At 41.8% G+C, this 15,632-nt stretch overlaps 1 protein-coding gene across 1 annotated transcript in view; it reads right to left on the bottom strand.

Annotated features, from left to right (window-relative positions):
* The window catches only part of GABRB1 (gamma-aminobutyric acid type A receptor subunit beta1), a 633,390-nt gene that overhangs the window by 166,904 nt on the left and 450,854 nt on the right, over positions 1 to 15,632 (bottom strand). Inside the window, exon 5 of the mRNA XM_068278531.1 lies at positions 9,091 to 9,173. Coding sequence (XP_068134632.1) covers positions 9,091 to 9,173 — 83 coding nt within the window. The remainder of the gene's footprint in view (positions 1 to 9,090; positions 9,174 to 15,632) is intronic.

The raw sequence follows: 15,632 nt of genomic DNA, 5'->3' as shown, positions 1-15,632 counted from the left end.
GTTGGGGGCCTCATGATTGCTGAATTTGTCATGTTGGGGGCCTCACGATTGCTGAATTTGTCATGTCGGGGGCCTCACGATTGCTGAATTTGTCATGTCGAGGCCCACACGATTGCTGAATTTGTCTTGTCGGGGGCCTCATGATTGCTGAATTTGTCTTGTTGGGGGCAACATGATTGCTAACTGCGAGACTATGGGAAAAGCTGAATCCTTATCATATGAGACAATAGCATTAAACCTACTTTTTTAGCTTTTTAAAACAGAAAATAAAACTGGGAGGTTCTAAAAAATTGAATACATTTTTCAGGAGTAGGAAGGATGAAATTGTTTATCTTCATAGTTTATTTTCAACTTGGATTTTCCATAATGTTCATGTATGAGTTAAAACGTTTGTACAGTATTTAGTTTAAATTGCTGTTGCCACTTTGCGATAGATAAGTGACTTTTGGGTTGCAGTTTGGGCACTCGGCCTCCAAAAGGTTCGCCACCACTGTCATAATCTAATGTCCCACCATTGCTAGGTTCATGTAAATTTGTCTCCGCCCGTTACCACACCTATATTCTGGTCCATGGCCCACCCATTTTTCGGTGCGGCGCGATAAGCACGCCGCACAACGTGATCCTCATATTTTTGGCACGCTAGCTGCAGTGTGCTGAATTCTGCTGCCTACAGTATGTACAGTATACGCTGTTCTCTAGTGCCTGCACTGTGTGCTGATTTACCTCCAGTGTGTACAGTGTAAGGTGTTACTATGTGCCTTTACTGATTGTAAACCAGCTGTATTGTATGCTGATCCCTGCTACTTTCAGTATGTACAGTATTAGCTGTAAAGCCTGGTACACACATACAATTTTGATTAGCCAATTTTAGCTCTGTTCATAAAATTCATTGTCTGTTGGCCCACTTACTGCACGGGGGTGGTAAAATTGGGGGTCAGTGATTGACCAATCAAAATTGTATGTGCGTATACATCTTTGATCTATGCCTATACTGATTGTAAATTATCTGAATAAAGGACAGGGGGCTCCATCCAATATTTCGATGGGCAGGCCCGTTATCTGTAGCTTACACAGCTGCTAAGTTCATGTACATTTGGCCCCGCCCATGGCCACGCCCCCTCACCTCATGGCCACGCCCTCCCCACCTGGTGCCCACAGGTGCCCCCGATCTCCAAGGACCCTAGAAACGCCCCTGATTAGTAGCACAGATATCAGAATCAGAATCAGGTTTATTTCGCCATGTGAGGCGGATGCCACACCCAGAATTATTTGTGGTACACATAGGCATTGGGCATAGTGCAAATTGACAGAAATTCAAACAGTGTAATATACTGACATTGTGCAAAAAGGTACAAAAAACATAGACAAGAGTAAAGATAAACATGCAGATATATGGACCTATGTGGCAGTTCTGCAGGGTGACCGAGGGGCCATGCCGGTAGGACAAGCTGCGTAGGGGCACTAGTTTAGAAGGAGCACTGCTTGGGGGAAAAAGAGTTCCTGTGCCTGGAGGTTTTTGTGGGAATAGATCTGTAACGGCAGCCTGAGCGCATGCGGATGAAGAAGCGACTGCCGAGGTGGTGGGGGTCCTGCACGATCCTGTTTGCCCTGGTTCTTAGCCTGGATGCGTGAAGGAGGTCCAGTGCTGGCAGGGGTGTCCCAATGATTCTTTCTGCAGCATTGATCACCCTTTGTAGTTTGTACATGTCGCTTGCGGTAGCGCCTGCATACCATACGATGATAGAGGAGCAGAGGATAGACTCAATTGTAGCCGTGTAGAAACTTGTCATCAGCTTCTGGGGCATGCTGAACTTCTTCAGTAATCTCAGGAAGAACAACCATTGCTGGACCTTCTTGTGGCATATAGTGGTGTTTACTCCCCATCTCAAGTCGTTGATGATAGTTGTGCCCAAGAACCGAACGCTAGATACTCTGGCAACTTCAGTGCCTTCAATGAGGATTGGATTGAAAGGGGGAGAGTGCTTGCTGAAGTCCACAATCATCTCAACGGTCTTTGCGGCATTTAGGACAAGCTTGTTGCTCTTACACCAGTTGCAGATTTGCTTAATCTCGCTCCGGTAGGCGTGTTCATCCTCTCCGCTGATGAGGCCAAGGATCGTGGTGTCATCCGCAAATGTAATGGCCTTAATGCATGCTGCGGGTGAGACGCAGCTGTTTGTATACAGAGAAAACAGGATCGGGGACAGTACACACCCTTGGGGAGACGCCAGATATGCATCTCATATTGTTTCCAGTGCAGGAAGAATTAAGAAATGTCAGTTGTTATCTATGCAAAAGAGCTTCTCTGAGCTCTTAGACCCAACTTGGGTCAGCTGCACTGTTTTCTGAAGCACTTATCTCAAACTATCTCTCACTGTTTCTTGTTTGTTTAAGATTTTTCTGCCAGGAAGTTCAAAGGGTCATTAGCTCTGCTCTGTTTTATCATTTAAAATACAGAGTGTAATTTGTAAACTGCAAATATTAAAGAATGATGCAATGTTCTAGAAAAGAAAAATCTATGTAACTGAAAATAAAAATTAGACTATTTTCTTTGCTACTCATTCTCTGTTAATTATCCATACTATACATACAATTCATTACATCAAAGGTTGTTTTTTTTTTTTTCATTTTAAGAAGAATAGCCAGCATAAAGCATTTTGGTTGTAAATTAGAGACACACACATTACAAATATCAGTATTTCATCATGCTTGTTAAACTTAAAGAGAATCTGTACTCTGAAATTCTTACAATAAAAAGCATACCATTCTATTCATTATGTGCTCCTGGTCCCCTCTGTGCTGTTTCTGCCATTCTCTGCTGCAAACCTGGCTTGTAATTGCCAGTTTTAGGCAGTGTTTACAAACAAACTAACCAGCTTCTAATAGGCTCAGCTAAGCAGAGTGTGTTAGTCACACAGAGCCTGCAGGGGGTGTGTACAGCTTCTAGCTAATCACAAGCAGCCCTGCACATTCCAGTCTGACTGCCTCAGCCTGACTGTGCCGACTATAGAGAGAAGATTAGATCATATAACAGAGATAACACAGCTACTGTGCAATTAGGAAAAGCTGCAGTAAGCCAGACCACATTAGAAAAGGCATAGGAACTTATAGCATAGAAGAAATAAAGATAAACAATTTGTTACAGAGTCTCTTTAAGCAACAAGCTTTTAAACGGAGATTGCAAAACAATAAACAATAAGGACTAGCAGTATTTAATTCATATGATCCATACAATGACATTCATGAAAGGACTCAGTGGCACCTGGGGAATAAAATGTACTTATGGCCAAAAGGTAAATGTCTTTTTATACTCCAGTATGACTCAGTGCGATTCAGTGCACAAGTTACATAACTGTTCTTGAGAAGAAGAAATAAAAGCCTGAAGCAAAGTTAAAAGAGAATGGATTTTCAAAAACATTTAATAACACAGCTTTGAAGCACATCCGGAATAAAAGAAAGGTTAGGAAGGGATCATTATTCTCGCAATGGGTTCACCCTGGAAAAAAATCAGATAAGTATGCCCAAGGAGAGGTTAGCTTAATGGCTTCTGTCTGTCTGTTGGTCTGTCCTGTGAAGTAGAGACTTTTATCTAAACCTTTGTGGTGAATTTCTGCTCATTTCTTGTGTATTTTAAATAGAAATTCACATCTATGGCAAATGAAATATTCAGAGATGGAAGATGGGATAAAGGCAGGACATTTTCTTTTTCTCATGTTTTGTTTGCATCACCAAGGTGGTTTTTGTGGAAGGTGATTTTCTGCAAAGCTGCACAAATCACAGAGAATACCTACCTGGACCTCCACGGGAGACTTGAAGGCACCTGTATGGACCACAAGCTGAATGTTGACTATTACTTTTGCCACTTTTGTGTTTTGCCACTCTCATTTCAGTGACTGAGAATTGTGCCGCAATCACTGGGAAAATGCTACATGCAGCACGTTTGCAATCGTCAGAAACTGTAAATGAGCCTCAGTCACTGCAAAGTGAGCAATCTCTCAGGATTACTTGTGCAGCAGCACTTTACTGATCGCTGGCTCAAAGCGCCCCAGTGTGACTGAGGCCTAAGGCCAATTTCTGGACACAGCCAGGATATTTTTGGCACAAAACCTGAGTACCTGAAGGAAAATCCCTGCAAACACAGAGAGCCCATACAAATTCAATGTAGATAATAAGAACCGGGACCTTAGTGCTACAAGGTCAACTACACCACCATACCACACTTTTATGAGTATTAGGAGCCAAGATGGCGGCATCCAAATTACAAGACACAGCAAGCACCCATTTTAACTGTTGGTGCGTGAAGTACAAGCTCACCTTGGAACGTCCAGTTCCTTCTCAGCTCAATTTATGCAGGACTAAAAAGATGCTCCACCCTAGAACTGCCCTTTACCCACAATATTTGCACTCACTTCCAGTGCCCTCTGCAAGACTAATTCATATTGCTCAACAAACTCCACTATCAAATAAACACAGCTGACAGAGGCATATACTGCTTATGCTCATACATTGATGACATGCCATTACACTACACCATGCCCATTACTTTGCAGCAGAGTAAGTGCAGGGAGATCCTGAATAAGGTAGAGACTTTACTCGCCCCAAAAGCCAGCTCTCTTCTTGAGCTAAGACCCCCATTTCCTTTTTCGTTACATATATGTAATACAGCGATGCTCAGGTGCAGTGGTGGCGCCAGGGGGGTGCTGTAGCACCCCCTAAATGTCCAAGCACCCTATTAACACCCCTCAGCGTGAACTGACTTTCGGCATCTAATTAAAGCCACGTCAGTGCACCGGCAGCAGAAGCCCGCAGCTCCGGCAGCGGCAGAGCAGGGCTACGGTAAAATGGCGTCCGAAGCCCTGCTTTGGAGACTTCGAGTCTGCAGTGCAGGGCTTTGGGCGCCATTTTCCCGTAGCCCTGCTCTCAGCGCAGGAGTTTCAGTTGCTGGCTGGCAGAGGAGCTGCGCGCCGGACGGAGGCCGGGACAGGAGTTCCTCAGCAGCTGAGTAAATGTTTTTTTTATTTTTTATTAACAGGTGTATTTTCTGGGCAAATCTGTCACATGATTGAAGTGTTTTTTGGTCAAGGCTGCCACATGATTAAAGTGTTTTCTGGGCAAGTCTGCCACATGATTGAAGGTGTTTTCTGGTCAAGTCTGCCACATGATTGAAGTGTTTTCTGGGCAAGTCTGCCACATGATTGCACGTATTTTCTGGTCAAATCTGCCGATTTCATTGAAGTGTTTTCTGGTCAAATCTGCCACATGATTGAACATATTTTCTGGTCAAGCCTGCCACATGATTGCGCGTATTGTCTGGTCAAATCTGCCGGCATGATTTAACGTATTTTCTGGTCAAATCTGCCACATGATTGAAGGCGTTTTTTGGTCAAATCTGCTGACATTACGTGTATTTTCTTGAGAAAACCTGCACAATTACGTGCATTTTCTTGTGAAAGGGTCACCAAAACTGGGGCCCACTGTCTTTGCGTTGCACTTTTAAAGGGAACCTGAGGTGAGAATAATATTGATGCTGCCATATTTATCTTCTTTTAAGCAATACCAGTTGCCTGGCTGCTGTGCTGGTCCTCTGCCTCTAATTCTTTCAACCATAGACCCTGAACAAGCATGCAGCAGGTCAAGGGTTTTTGACAATATTGTCAGAACTGACAAGATTAGCTGCATGCTTGTTTCTGGTGTAATTCAGTTCAATAATGCAGCCAAATAGATCAGCAGGGATGCCAGGCAACTAGTATTGTTTAAAAGGAAATAAATATGGAAGCCTCCATTTCACTCTCACCTCGGGTTCACTTTAAATCACAGTAAGCTCCGCCCTTATCCACTCATGGCCACGGCTTCACGCGCTGCAGGTTATGGCCACACCCAGCGCGCCACGAGTCATCAGCTACCCCAGAAGTTGGGCCAGCACCTGCATAGCACCCCCCTCCCCCCCAAAAGAAAAATCCTGGAGCCGTCACTGCTCAGGTGAAAAAGATTTGATCTGTTTATGCTGAATCATGGCTGCTCACTCAACCACCCTTGTTCATTTTGCGTTATAGGCTTAGAAGTCTCCTGACAATGATTTGCTAATTATAATGAACTTTGTCTCACATTTTTTAATCAACATGAACCTAAACTATCTCATTATTTTTACTTGAGCAAAGGCAAAGAGGGGGGATGGATCTGGTGGGTAAAGTTTAAACATATGGGGGAGGTAACTACTGTATAGCTTGTTTACCTGATCTTTGGTGCTTCAAAACAAAAGGGACCATACTCTCAACTGGATTATGAAATATGGTTAGTTCATGCACAGGAAGTGATGTCAGCGGTTCTAGAGTAACGTTGCCAGTAGAATGCATCTCTTTGCAGTATGGTAAAAACAAGTAGGTGGTGCAGTTTAGAAGCTTGAAAGGACCTTGTATAATGTTTGAGCTTACATCTGTCAGATGATGTTGTCCCAAAGTCATGAATGTTGAAAATGAAACACCTTACTCACTCACCTTACTTACTAGATTTTCTAAGCTCAGTTCATGCATTTATTTAATCAAGTTTGGCCAAACGCAATGCTCATTAAACAGGCCATCTACATAAAGACATGCATAGCCAACAACTACTACAGAACACTCCTGCCAGCCCAGCTATCAACCAACCATCTTTGCCATTGCCAAATAACAACCGGCCCTCGCTCCCTCCACTGGTCACTCATAAAATGGAGATCCTTTAAAGCTTGATGTACAGACATTTAAAGTCTTACACAATTCAGGCTCTGGCTATTAGATAGCACTGTTTCAGCTGCACTGCGGCTCCTACAATCTCACATCAGCAGGAAAGAATAGGATTCATCCACAGCCTTTTCTCCAAAATCTTTGGAAACAGAGACATCCGTCACACTGCTCCTTCCCTACAGAACTCCTTCCCCATTCAATCACGACAGGTTCCTCCCTGGAGATGTATAAATCCAGAGCTAACTGTCCAGTCTGGCATTCACAGACATTTAGATCTTTCTTCTGAGACAAAATACACCCTGACTCCTGTCATTGAACTCAGACATGAATATGCTTTGAGTCCTGTGGAAGAAATCACTTTAGAAATGTTATTGTTGTTGTAGCCCATAGGTCAAATGTATAATCATTTTGAGAGAGAAGTAGGGACATCGCAAGGTCTTGGAAGTTGTCTCTTGCCCCCTCTTTGAAGGGATGGCTGGAGGCTATGAATAAACTATTGAGGATGAAGGAGTTAATAACTATAGATACTGATGCATACTCTTTATAGTCCTGGTGGTTAGAATTTATAGATTCTCCTGCATTTGTTGCTAAATATATTATGTTATTTATTTCTTACTTATGGGCTTAGTCCTTACCTGGCTGGACTTTCTTTTGTATTTACCCCTCCCCATTTTTGTTTGCCTTTCTCCTTCACCTGTTTGAGGTTACCCATCCCCTGTTTGAGGTTACCCTTACTCTCTCCCCATCCCCTCCCCTCACCATTTGCTTGGGTCTTCCCTTGGACAGCAAGTTAGGATGGGATCTTTTACTTATGCTTGAATAGTCAGTTGTCTAGGCTGACAACATTCTGAGTTTTTGCATTTTATAATAAAAAGACGGTTATTATTATTATTAGTACTTATACAACTTATATTATAATACTTTCTGTGTTCCTGTTTAAAGTATTTGCTGTCACACATGGGTCAGTTTTTTGTATTTTTGTTATTTTTGTTATAATTATTATTAATAAAAAGAGATTTAAGCAGAGAGAGTAGTAGGGGTTTCTACACTTTTATCCTGAGGGAAGAAAGCCAGGCCTCAGCCAAGTCAGGAGACTGAGATGCCAGGGTTGAGTGTAGCACTCAGGTGAGGCCTACTCTGAGGGGGCTGACAGACCATCATTGATTATGGATGAGTGGAGTGCTTGGAGGACTCTGCAATCTATGCACTTTTTTTCAGGATTATAACTACAGCAGTGGTTACAACCACAATGATTACAACCACAGGATTACAACCACAATGATGGTCTGTCAGCCCTCTCAGAGTAGGCCTCAGCTGAGTGCTCCACTCAACCGTGGCATCTCAGTTCCATCTTGATGAACTGGCATTCCTTAATAACAGTAGTACCTCATAAAGCATTTCAATCATTTGAGGACTGGACTTTTAAACCCAAGTTAGAAATTATATAGAACTGAGGACTTCAGTGTACAAAAGTTACTAGAAACTAGAAGTAACTAGAAAACGTCACTGCTGTGCTTGCATACCTATTGGTAAGGCCGGATTTGTACTTTTTCCTCCACTAGGCCAAATCTGTTAGGGCTCCCCTTCCATGTGCAGCAATGCTCCTCCCATTTCATGTGTAATCCACACTTCCATGTGTAACATCCATGTTCGGCAACCCCTCTAATTCTCAAACCGCTCCCTTGGGCATCAGTTTCTGCTTTCATGTATTGCTGCCCATTTGCAGCCTTCTCTTTCATATGTATTCACCCACCTATTTCATGTCCAGGTGCCCCCTTGTGCTGTAGCTGCTCAAGACCCAGGCCTTTGTGGCCTTACCAGAAATCCGGCCCTGTCTATTTGCAACCAATATTAAAATAGGTGGAGCATCAGAATCAATAGAGTAGCAATGGAGTTATCCATGTATAACTTTTTCCATGGCAAAAAAAAAATGTGGGAAAAAATCTGGCATAGATTTCATGAAAATACAGTGCTACAGAAGGAAGAATGGTGACTGCAGAGGGTTTCCAGCATACCAGAACATCTCTATATACGATAAAGAGTACTTCTAATGTTCAGTAGTGCTCAAATTCGCTAAGTGGTCAAAAGCCATATTGTCCAATTACTCCAAGTGATACTTAATGCTGTTGTATTGCATGCATGTATTGGGATGCTTATGACCAAAGTAGTATGTGGATAATTAGATTTTGCTGTAAGTGGTCAGAAAACTTGCATAGATAGGACTAGGCTTAAGCAGGAGGAGTGTTTGGAATTAGTACTTGAGAACATTTTAGTATAATCCATAAATATTGCTTTTGAAGTTTGACTCTTTTGGTTATAATACTAAGTTGTAGGTTGTTTAATAAAAAATATAATATTTGAATGTACTTACAGCTCTCAATCTCAAGAGTGCAATTCTGTTCGTCTAAGGGATATCGACGTAGATCCATCATACAAGCTGCTGTGGTTGTAATCCTGAAAAAAAGTGCATAAAAGGTAAAAATATGTTATATATTTAATTACAGTATAACTCACATGACCACCTAAAGAAAATGTCAGGTTATGGGTCACATGTATGAATGTGTTTGTGTTATCTTACACGTTTATAGAATGGTGACAATGTCTGTTGCACTAACAAGCATAAAACACACGTACTGTCCCTCAGAGAAGTTTACAGTTGAATGTCTTTACAATATCAAGTCATTTTTTAAGGAAATTTAAAGGACTACTATTATGAAAATCATAAAATTTAAAATACATGTAAACACATACAAATAAGAAGTGCATTTCTTCCAGAGTAAAATGAGCCATAAATTACTTCATTTATTTAATTTCTCCTTTCTTGCTGTCACTTACAGTAGGTAGTAGAAATCTGACAGAACCAACAGATTTTGGACTAGCCCAGCTCCTTATGGGGGATTCTCAAGGTCTTGTTTAGTTTCAAAAGCACTTAGTAAATGGGAGTTGCTCTGTCCAACTGCAAAAAAAAGTGTGTAGCAAGCAGGGAGGTTGGCAGAATCATTGTATAAATCCTTTTCAGGGAGTGTCTTTATAAAGAATAAAAGCCTTGCTGAAAATCCCCCATCAAGAGATGGACTAGTTCAAAACCTGTCGGTACTGTCAGATTTCTACCACCTATTGTAAGTGACAGAGACATAGAAGAAAGGTAATTTATGGCTGATTTTACTCTGGAAGAAACATACTACTTATATGTATATGATCGTATGTGTTTTGAATTTAATTTTTTTTTTTGCGATAGTGGTCCTTTAACCTCCAAATACAGTGGGTTGCAAAAGTATTCGGCCCCCTTAAAGTTTTACACATTTTGTCATATTACTGCCACAAACATGAATCAATTTTATTGGAATTCCACATTAAAAAAACAACACAAAGTGGTGTACACATGAGAAGTGGAACAAAAATCATACATGATTCCAAACATTTTTTACAAATAAATAACTGCAAAGTGGTGTGTGCATAATTATTCGGCCCTCTTTGATCTGAGTGCAATCAGTTGCCTATAGATATTGCCCGATGAGTGCTAATGACTAAATAGAGTGCACCTGTGTGTAATCTAATGTCAGTACAAATACAGCTGCTCTGTGAGGGCCTTAGAGGTTGTCTAAGAGAATATTGGGAGCAACAACACCGTGAAGTCCAAAGATCACATAAGACAGGTCAGGGATCAAGTTATTGAGACATTTAAAGCAGGCTTAGGCTACAAAAAGATTTCCAAAGCCTTGAACATCCCACGGAGCACTGTTCAAGCGATCATTCAGAAATGGAACGAGTATGGCACAACTGTAAACCTACCAAGACAAGGCCATCCACCTAAACTCACAGGCCGAACAAGGAGAGCGCTGATCAGAAATGCAGTCAAGAGGTCCATGGTGACTCTGGACGAGCTGCAGAGATCTACAGCTCAGGTGGGAGACTCTGTCCATAGGACAACTATTGGCCCTTATGGAAGAGTGACAAGAAGAAAGGCATTGTTAACAGAAAGCATAAGAAGTCCCGTTTGCAGTTTGCCACAAGCCATGTGGGGGACACAGCAACCATGTGGAAGAAGGTGCTCTGGTCAGATGGGACCAAAATGGAACTTTTTGGCCAAAATCCAAAACGCTATGTGTGGCGGAAAACTAACACTGCACATCCCTCTGAACACACCATCCCCACTGTCAAATATGGTGGTGGCAGCATCATGCTCGGGGGTGCATCTCTTCAGCAGGGACAGGGAAGCTAGTCAGAGTTGATGGGAAGATGGATGGAGCCAAACACAGGGCAAACTTGGAAGAAAACCTCTTGGAGTCTGCAAAAGACTTGAGATTGGGGCGGAGGTTCACCTTCCAGCAGGTCAATGACCCTAAACATAAAGCCAGGGCAACAATGGAATGGTTTACAACAAAACATATCCATGTGTTAGAATGGCCCAGCCAAAGTCCAGATCTAAATCCAATCGAGAATCTGTGGCAAGATCTGAAAACTGCTGTTCACAAACGCTGTCCATCTAATCTGACTGAGCTGGAGCTGTTTTGCAAAGAAGAATGGGCAAGGATTTCAGTCTCTAGATGTGCAAAGCTGGTAGAGACATACCCTAAAAGACTGGCAGCTGTAATTGCAGCAAAAGGTGGTTCTACAAAGTATTGACTCAGGGGGCTGAATAATTACGCACACCCCACTTTGCAGTTATTTATTTGTAAAAAATGTTTGGAATGATGTATGATTTTCGATCCACTTCTCACATGTACACCACTTTGTATTGGTCTTTCACGTGGAATTCCAATCAAATTGATGCATGTTTGTGGCAGTAATGTGACAAAATGTGGAAAACGTCAAGGGGGCCGAATACTTTTGCAACCCACTGTATATATATTTTGTATTATTTTTTTTTTTTAAATACTTCCTGTATAGCCTGGTAAAAAACAAAACAAAAATATCAGATACAATAGTGAATTATGTCTACAAACTGTTAAATGAACCTATCCTTCAACAAGTTTTTAAATTATCAGCATTTTTTATCACCAGCATTAACATTGCTCCAGGCAACTTCATAGAATTAAAATCTCTCATGAACATTAACTGTGCCAACCTGTGCATATTTGTGTTGGTAGCTAAACACCTCTATGAATTCTGCTTAGAACATTCCAAAGCCAGAGTGTAACTAGGAACAGTATTAGCATAGCAAGATTTTGTGTCATAATAAAATCAAGCCAAGTTTCTGTAAAACCATCTGAATTGTAGTGTTTCTCAAGCATTTACAACTATAACTTCACTCCCTTCACTTGCCAGTTGCCAGATATAACAAAATGTGTACAGTAACAGAACTTGGTGTTGAAAGGATAGCTGACTGATGATATTTGAATTAACTAGCATATTGTAGTGAAAATGATGCTACCCTTGTTGGGGTACTTTGCTGCCTATTTCTTTCTTCATATTATTATTTAGTATTTATATAGCGCCACCAACATCTTCTGCAGCACTGTACAGTATATAGTCTTGTCATTTAACTGTCACTCAGAGGGACACACAATCTAATCCTTACCATAGTCATATGTCTATGTATGTATCATGTAGTGTATGTATCGTAGTCTAGGTCCAATCCAATTCACTTATCTGTTTTTGGGATGTGGGAGAAAACCAGAGTGCCCAGAGGAAACCCATACAGACACGGGGAAAACATACAAACTTTTTGCAGATGTTGCCCTGGCTGGGATTTGAACCGGGAATCCAGCACTGCAAGGTGAGAGCGCTAACCACTACACCACCTTTCTGCCCTTGTAAGTTGTGTAACTGAAATTTACCACTTACTGCAGTTTTGCCTTGAGGAATAGGCAAATATCCCACTGGAAACATGTGGCAACTAAGCTCATAGAGACATATCCAATTTTCAGCTGAAATGATCACAAAAAGGTGGCTCCACAAAGTACTGACTTTAGGGGGGTAATTCGTTATACACGTTGAAGTTTTCAGTTGTCCTATTTGTTGTTTGCTTCACAATAAGCCAAATATTACAATAAATCTTCAAAGTTGTAGGCAAGTTCTCTCAATGAAATGGGGCAAATTTTCCAGCAATCCATTTTAAATCCAGGTTGTGAGGCAACATAACATGAAAAATGCCAAGGGAGGTGAATATTTTAGCAAGGCACTGTATGTCCAACTTTTCTTGCCAAGAGCAAAGCAAAAGAAACCGCACCCTACTGGCTGCAAATGATTTTTTTCCAGGTAGAAAAATGCATACTACATGTTTCACACTGAAAATCTCGGCACAATTGCAGTGATTTTAGAACAGTATGCATTTGCAATTTACGTTCAGGGAATAAAAATCTCTCCTTATTTTCTGTATTCAGCACTTTTGAAATGGCAAATGCAGCACAGTCGCAGCAAAATCATCACTGGTGTAAAACATCCCTAAAGGCTGGTATGCATGACAATAATGACCGATAATCAGGTGAGTGTACTGCAGCCAGTGACCCCCGGCTCCCAACCCACGAGCAATCCCCTGGGCAAATCTACTCAACCCCAGTGACGCTGATAACCCGCCGATTCCATTGTTTGCGCTTCTCCCCCACCTGCTCTGTGATGTCACTCTGTCGTCACCAACACATAGCAACACAGTGCGTCCGACATCGCTGCAGCCCGGTGCAGTGATGTCGCCCAAGGGGATCATGTCCTGATCTCCGACAGCGACATCCGTCAAAGGTGTTTACGCACCTTTAGTCTGATTGCAACCAGTGGAGGACAACCTCTTTTGCTTTGTTCTTTGACAATGAAGGATTGGTGGCCGTGTTGGAAGCCAAGCACTAGCCGTCACACTGGGTGTATGCCATGGTGTATGGCTATTATATGAAAATGACATTATCATTACTTTTGCCATGACACTTTAGTTATCTTTAAGCTTGATCAAAAGGCATTTAGACTTTTATTCAATATACTGAATAAACTTTGAAACAATGACTTTGCTGGCATGGATCTGTCTATATCTACAGTATGGGTTAATACACTAAACATATCTGTTGCCCATTAAACTTCCTTGCAGCACATTTTTCAAACTGTTGTATTTAAATTTTTGTGTTAATGTCTGTGTGATATTTAAAAATGATATTGGGAGTACTAAACCTACTATAAAATATATGGTACAATAATACAACATAAGGTAAATCCCTGCATTCATAAGCTGAGCACACCTTTAGGATTTCCTGCATTATGATGCATGTATGACTTTCCTTGCTCTGCAAAACATTCCACTATGCGAACAAGACACCTAATTCACTTTGTAGAATTTAATGTATTTTCCCTTTCTAGCATTGAAATCCAAAGGGGGATTTAAAAACAGTAGCATAAAGCAGACACTTTCAACGCAACTCTGTTGAAGCCACTCCAGTGGGTGTCTGGATGGTTTGCACCATCTGCTCTGAATAATGAGATGAATTCAACATCTTTCTATAGAATTGTCCCTCTGTGCTAACTCACCAGTTCTCACTCCAGGGACAACATTTTATAGTCTTTATACCACCACTTTGCTACTATACCTGTATGGAAAACCTGGTGAGTAGTTTTATCCAGTAACTGAGCAATCATGCAAGCTAACTTCTGATACATTTCTAGTTTCAGAATGTATAGAGAATAGTTTTTTCCCCTCTGACTTTGGCTCGATGAGGGGAGTGTTATCGCAACACATATTACTTGATCAGCAAAAAAACACAAGTGCCATCTGCATAATAATGTGTATGTCCTCTAGTGTCACCAGCTGTGACCCATCAATGCATGAACTCCATAAGACCTCTAAAAGCGTGCTGTGGTATGTAGATGATAGCAGCAGACCTTTGAAAGCACACCTGAACTAAACGAGAAAAAAGGAGCTTTACTTACATAGGTCTTCTTACAGCCCCCTGTAGTGTGTCAGGATTCTGAGCATCCTCTGAGCCCCTTCCATTGCACCATTGGCAGGTCCATCATTTCTGTGACTGGAGGTCCAGTTACACTGACTGCACATATGCGGTCCCATCTGTGTGCGCTCCAGAATCACGATCCCGTCGCATGCACAGTTCTCAAATTTAGAATTCAGAATTAACCGCACATGTGCAGAATACTGCCGGCAATGGAAGCGCAGTTCTGGAATGCTTGTGAATGTCAAAGATGGGGAGTGGAGCTCCAGTTGCAGGAATAGCTGACGGCGGGAGAACACAGGGAGCCAAGAGGACACCGAGGGACCTGATGGACTATGGGAGGCCAGATGAAGCCCAAGGTTAGTTAATGTATCCATTTTTTATTCCTGTTCAGGTGTGCTTTAAGTGCTGTAATTTACGACATTGGGCCTCCATAAATGGGAGTTGTTATTTGAGTATGTATTCCGCATCATTAGGTATAATTCAAAATAACATTCACATGATCTAAGAGAAAGCATAATTTGTCAGACCAGGCCACCATCTTCCTTTGATCTATAGTCAAGTGTCCGTCATAGGCAGTGTACAAGGGTCAGCAGGGGTACTGTGGCTAGTCTGTAGTAGTATGAGAGTTAAAATTGTTGAGTGATAATGACCGTTTAAGCACATAATCATTCTGTGTGTACATCGGCCACTGATCGATCCTGCTTGGGTGTCATTAAAGAGACACTGAAGTCTAATTTTTTTTACCTTATACTCTTATTCATCCTTCTTCAGCAGTAAATTCTAAGCTGAATTGCTGCATCCCCTCAGCAGAATGAGCTATTTATAGCCATTAAATTGAATGGCAAAGTTCCACAACTTTTGCAGGTCGTATATCTTGCTGCCCAGGGGAGGCAGAGCTTTGCACAGTAGCTATTCCTCCAGTGCAGTCAATCCCCGCCGATCTCCGCCTCGGCAGATCGGCAGAGATTGACTGGAGTAGAGGCAGAGGTACTGCACAAAGCTCTGCCTCTACCAGGAAGCACAATGATGTGAGTCCTGGAAGTTT

Source organism: Hyperolius riggenbachi, chromosome 1, assembly GCF_040937935.1.
Source record: "Hyperolius riggenbachi isolate aHypRig1 chromosome 1, aHypRig1.pri, whole genome shotgun sequence".
NCBI lineage: Eukaryota > Metazoa > Chordata > Amphibia > Anura > Hyperoliidae > Hyperolius > Hyperolius riggenbachi.
This window is presented reverse-complemented; position numbering and strand designations above follow the sequence as displayed.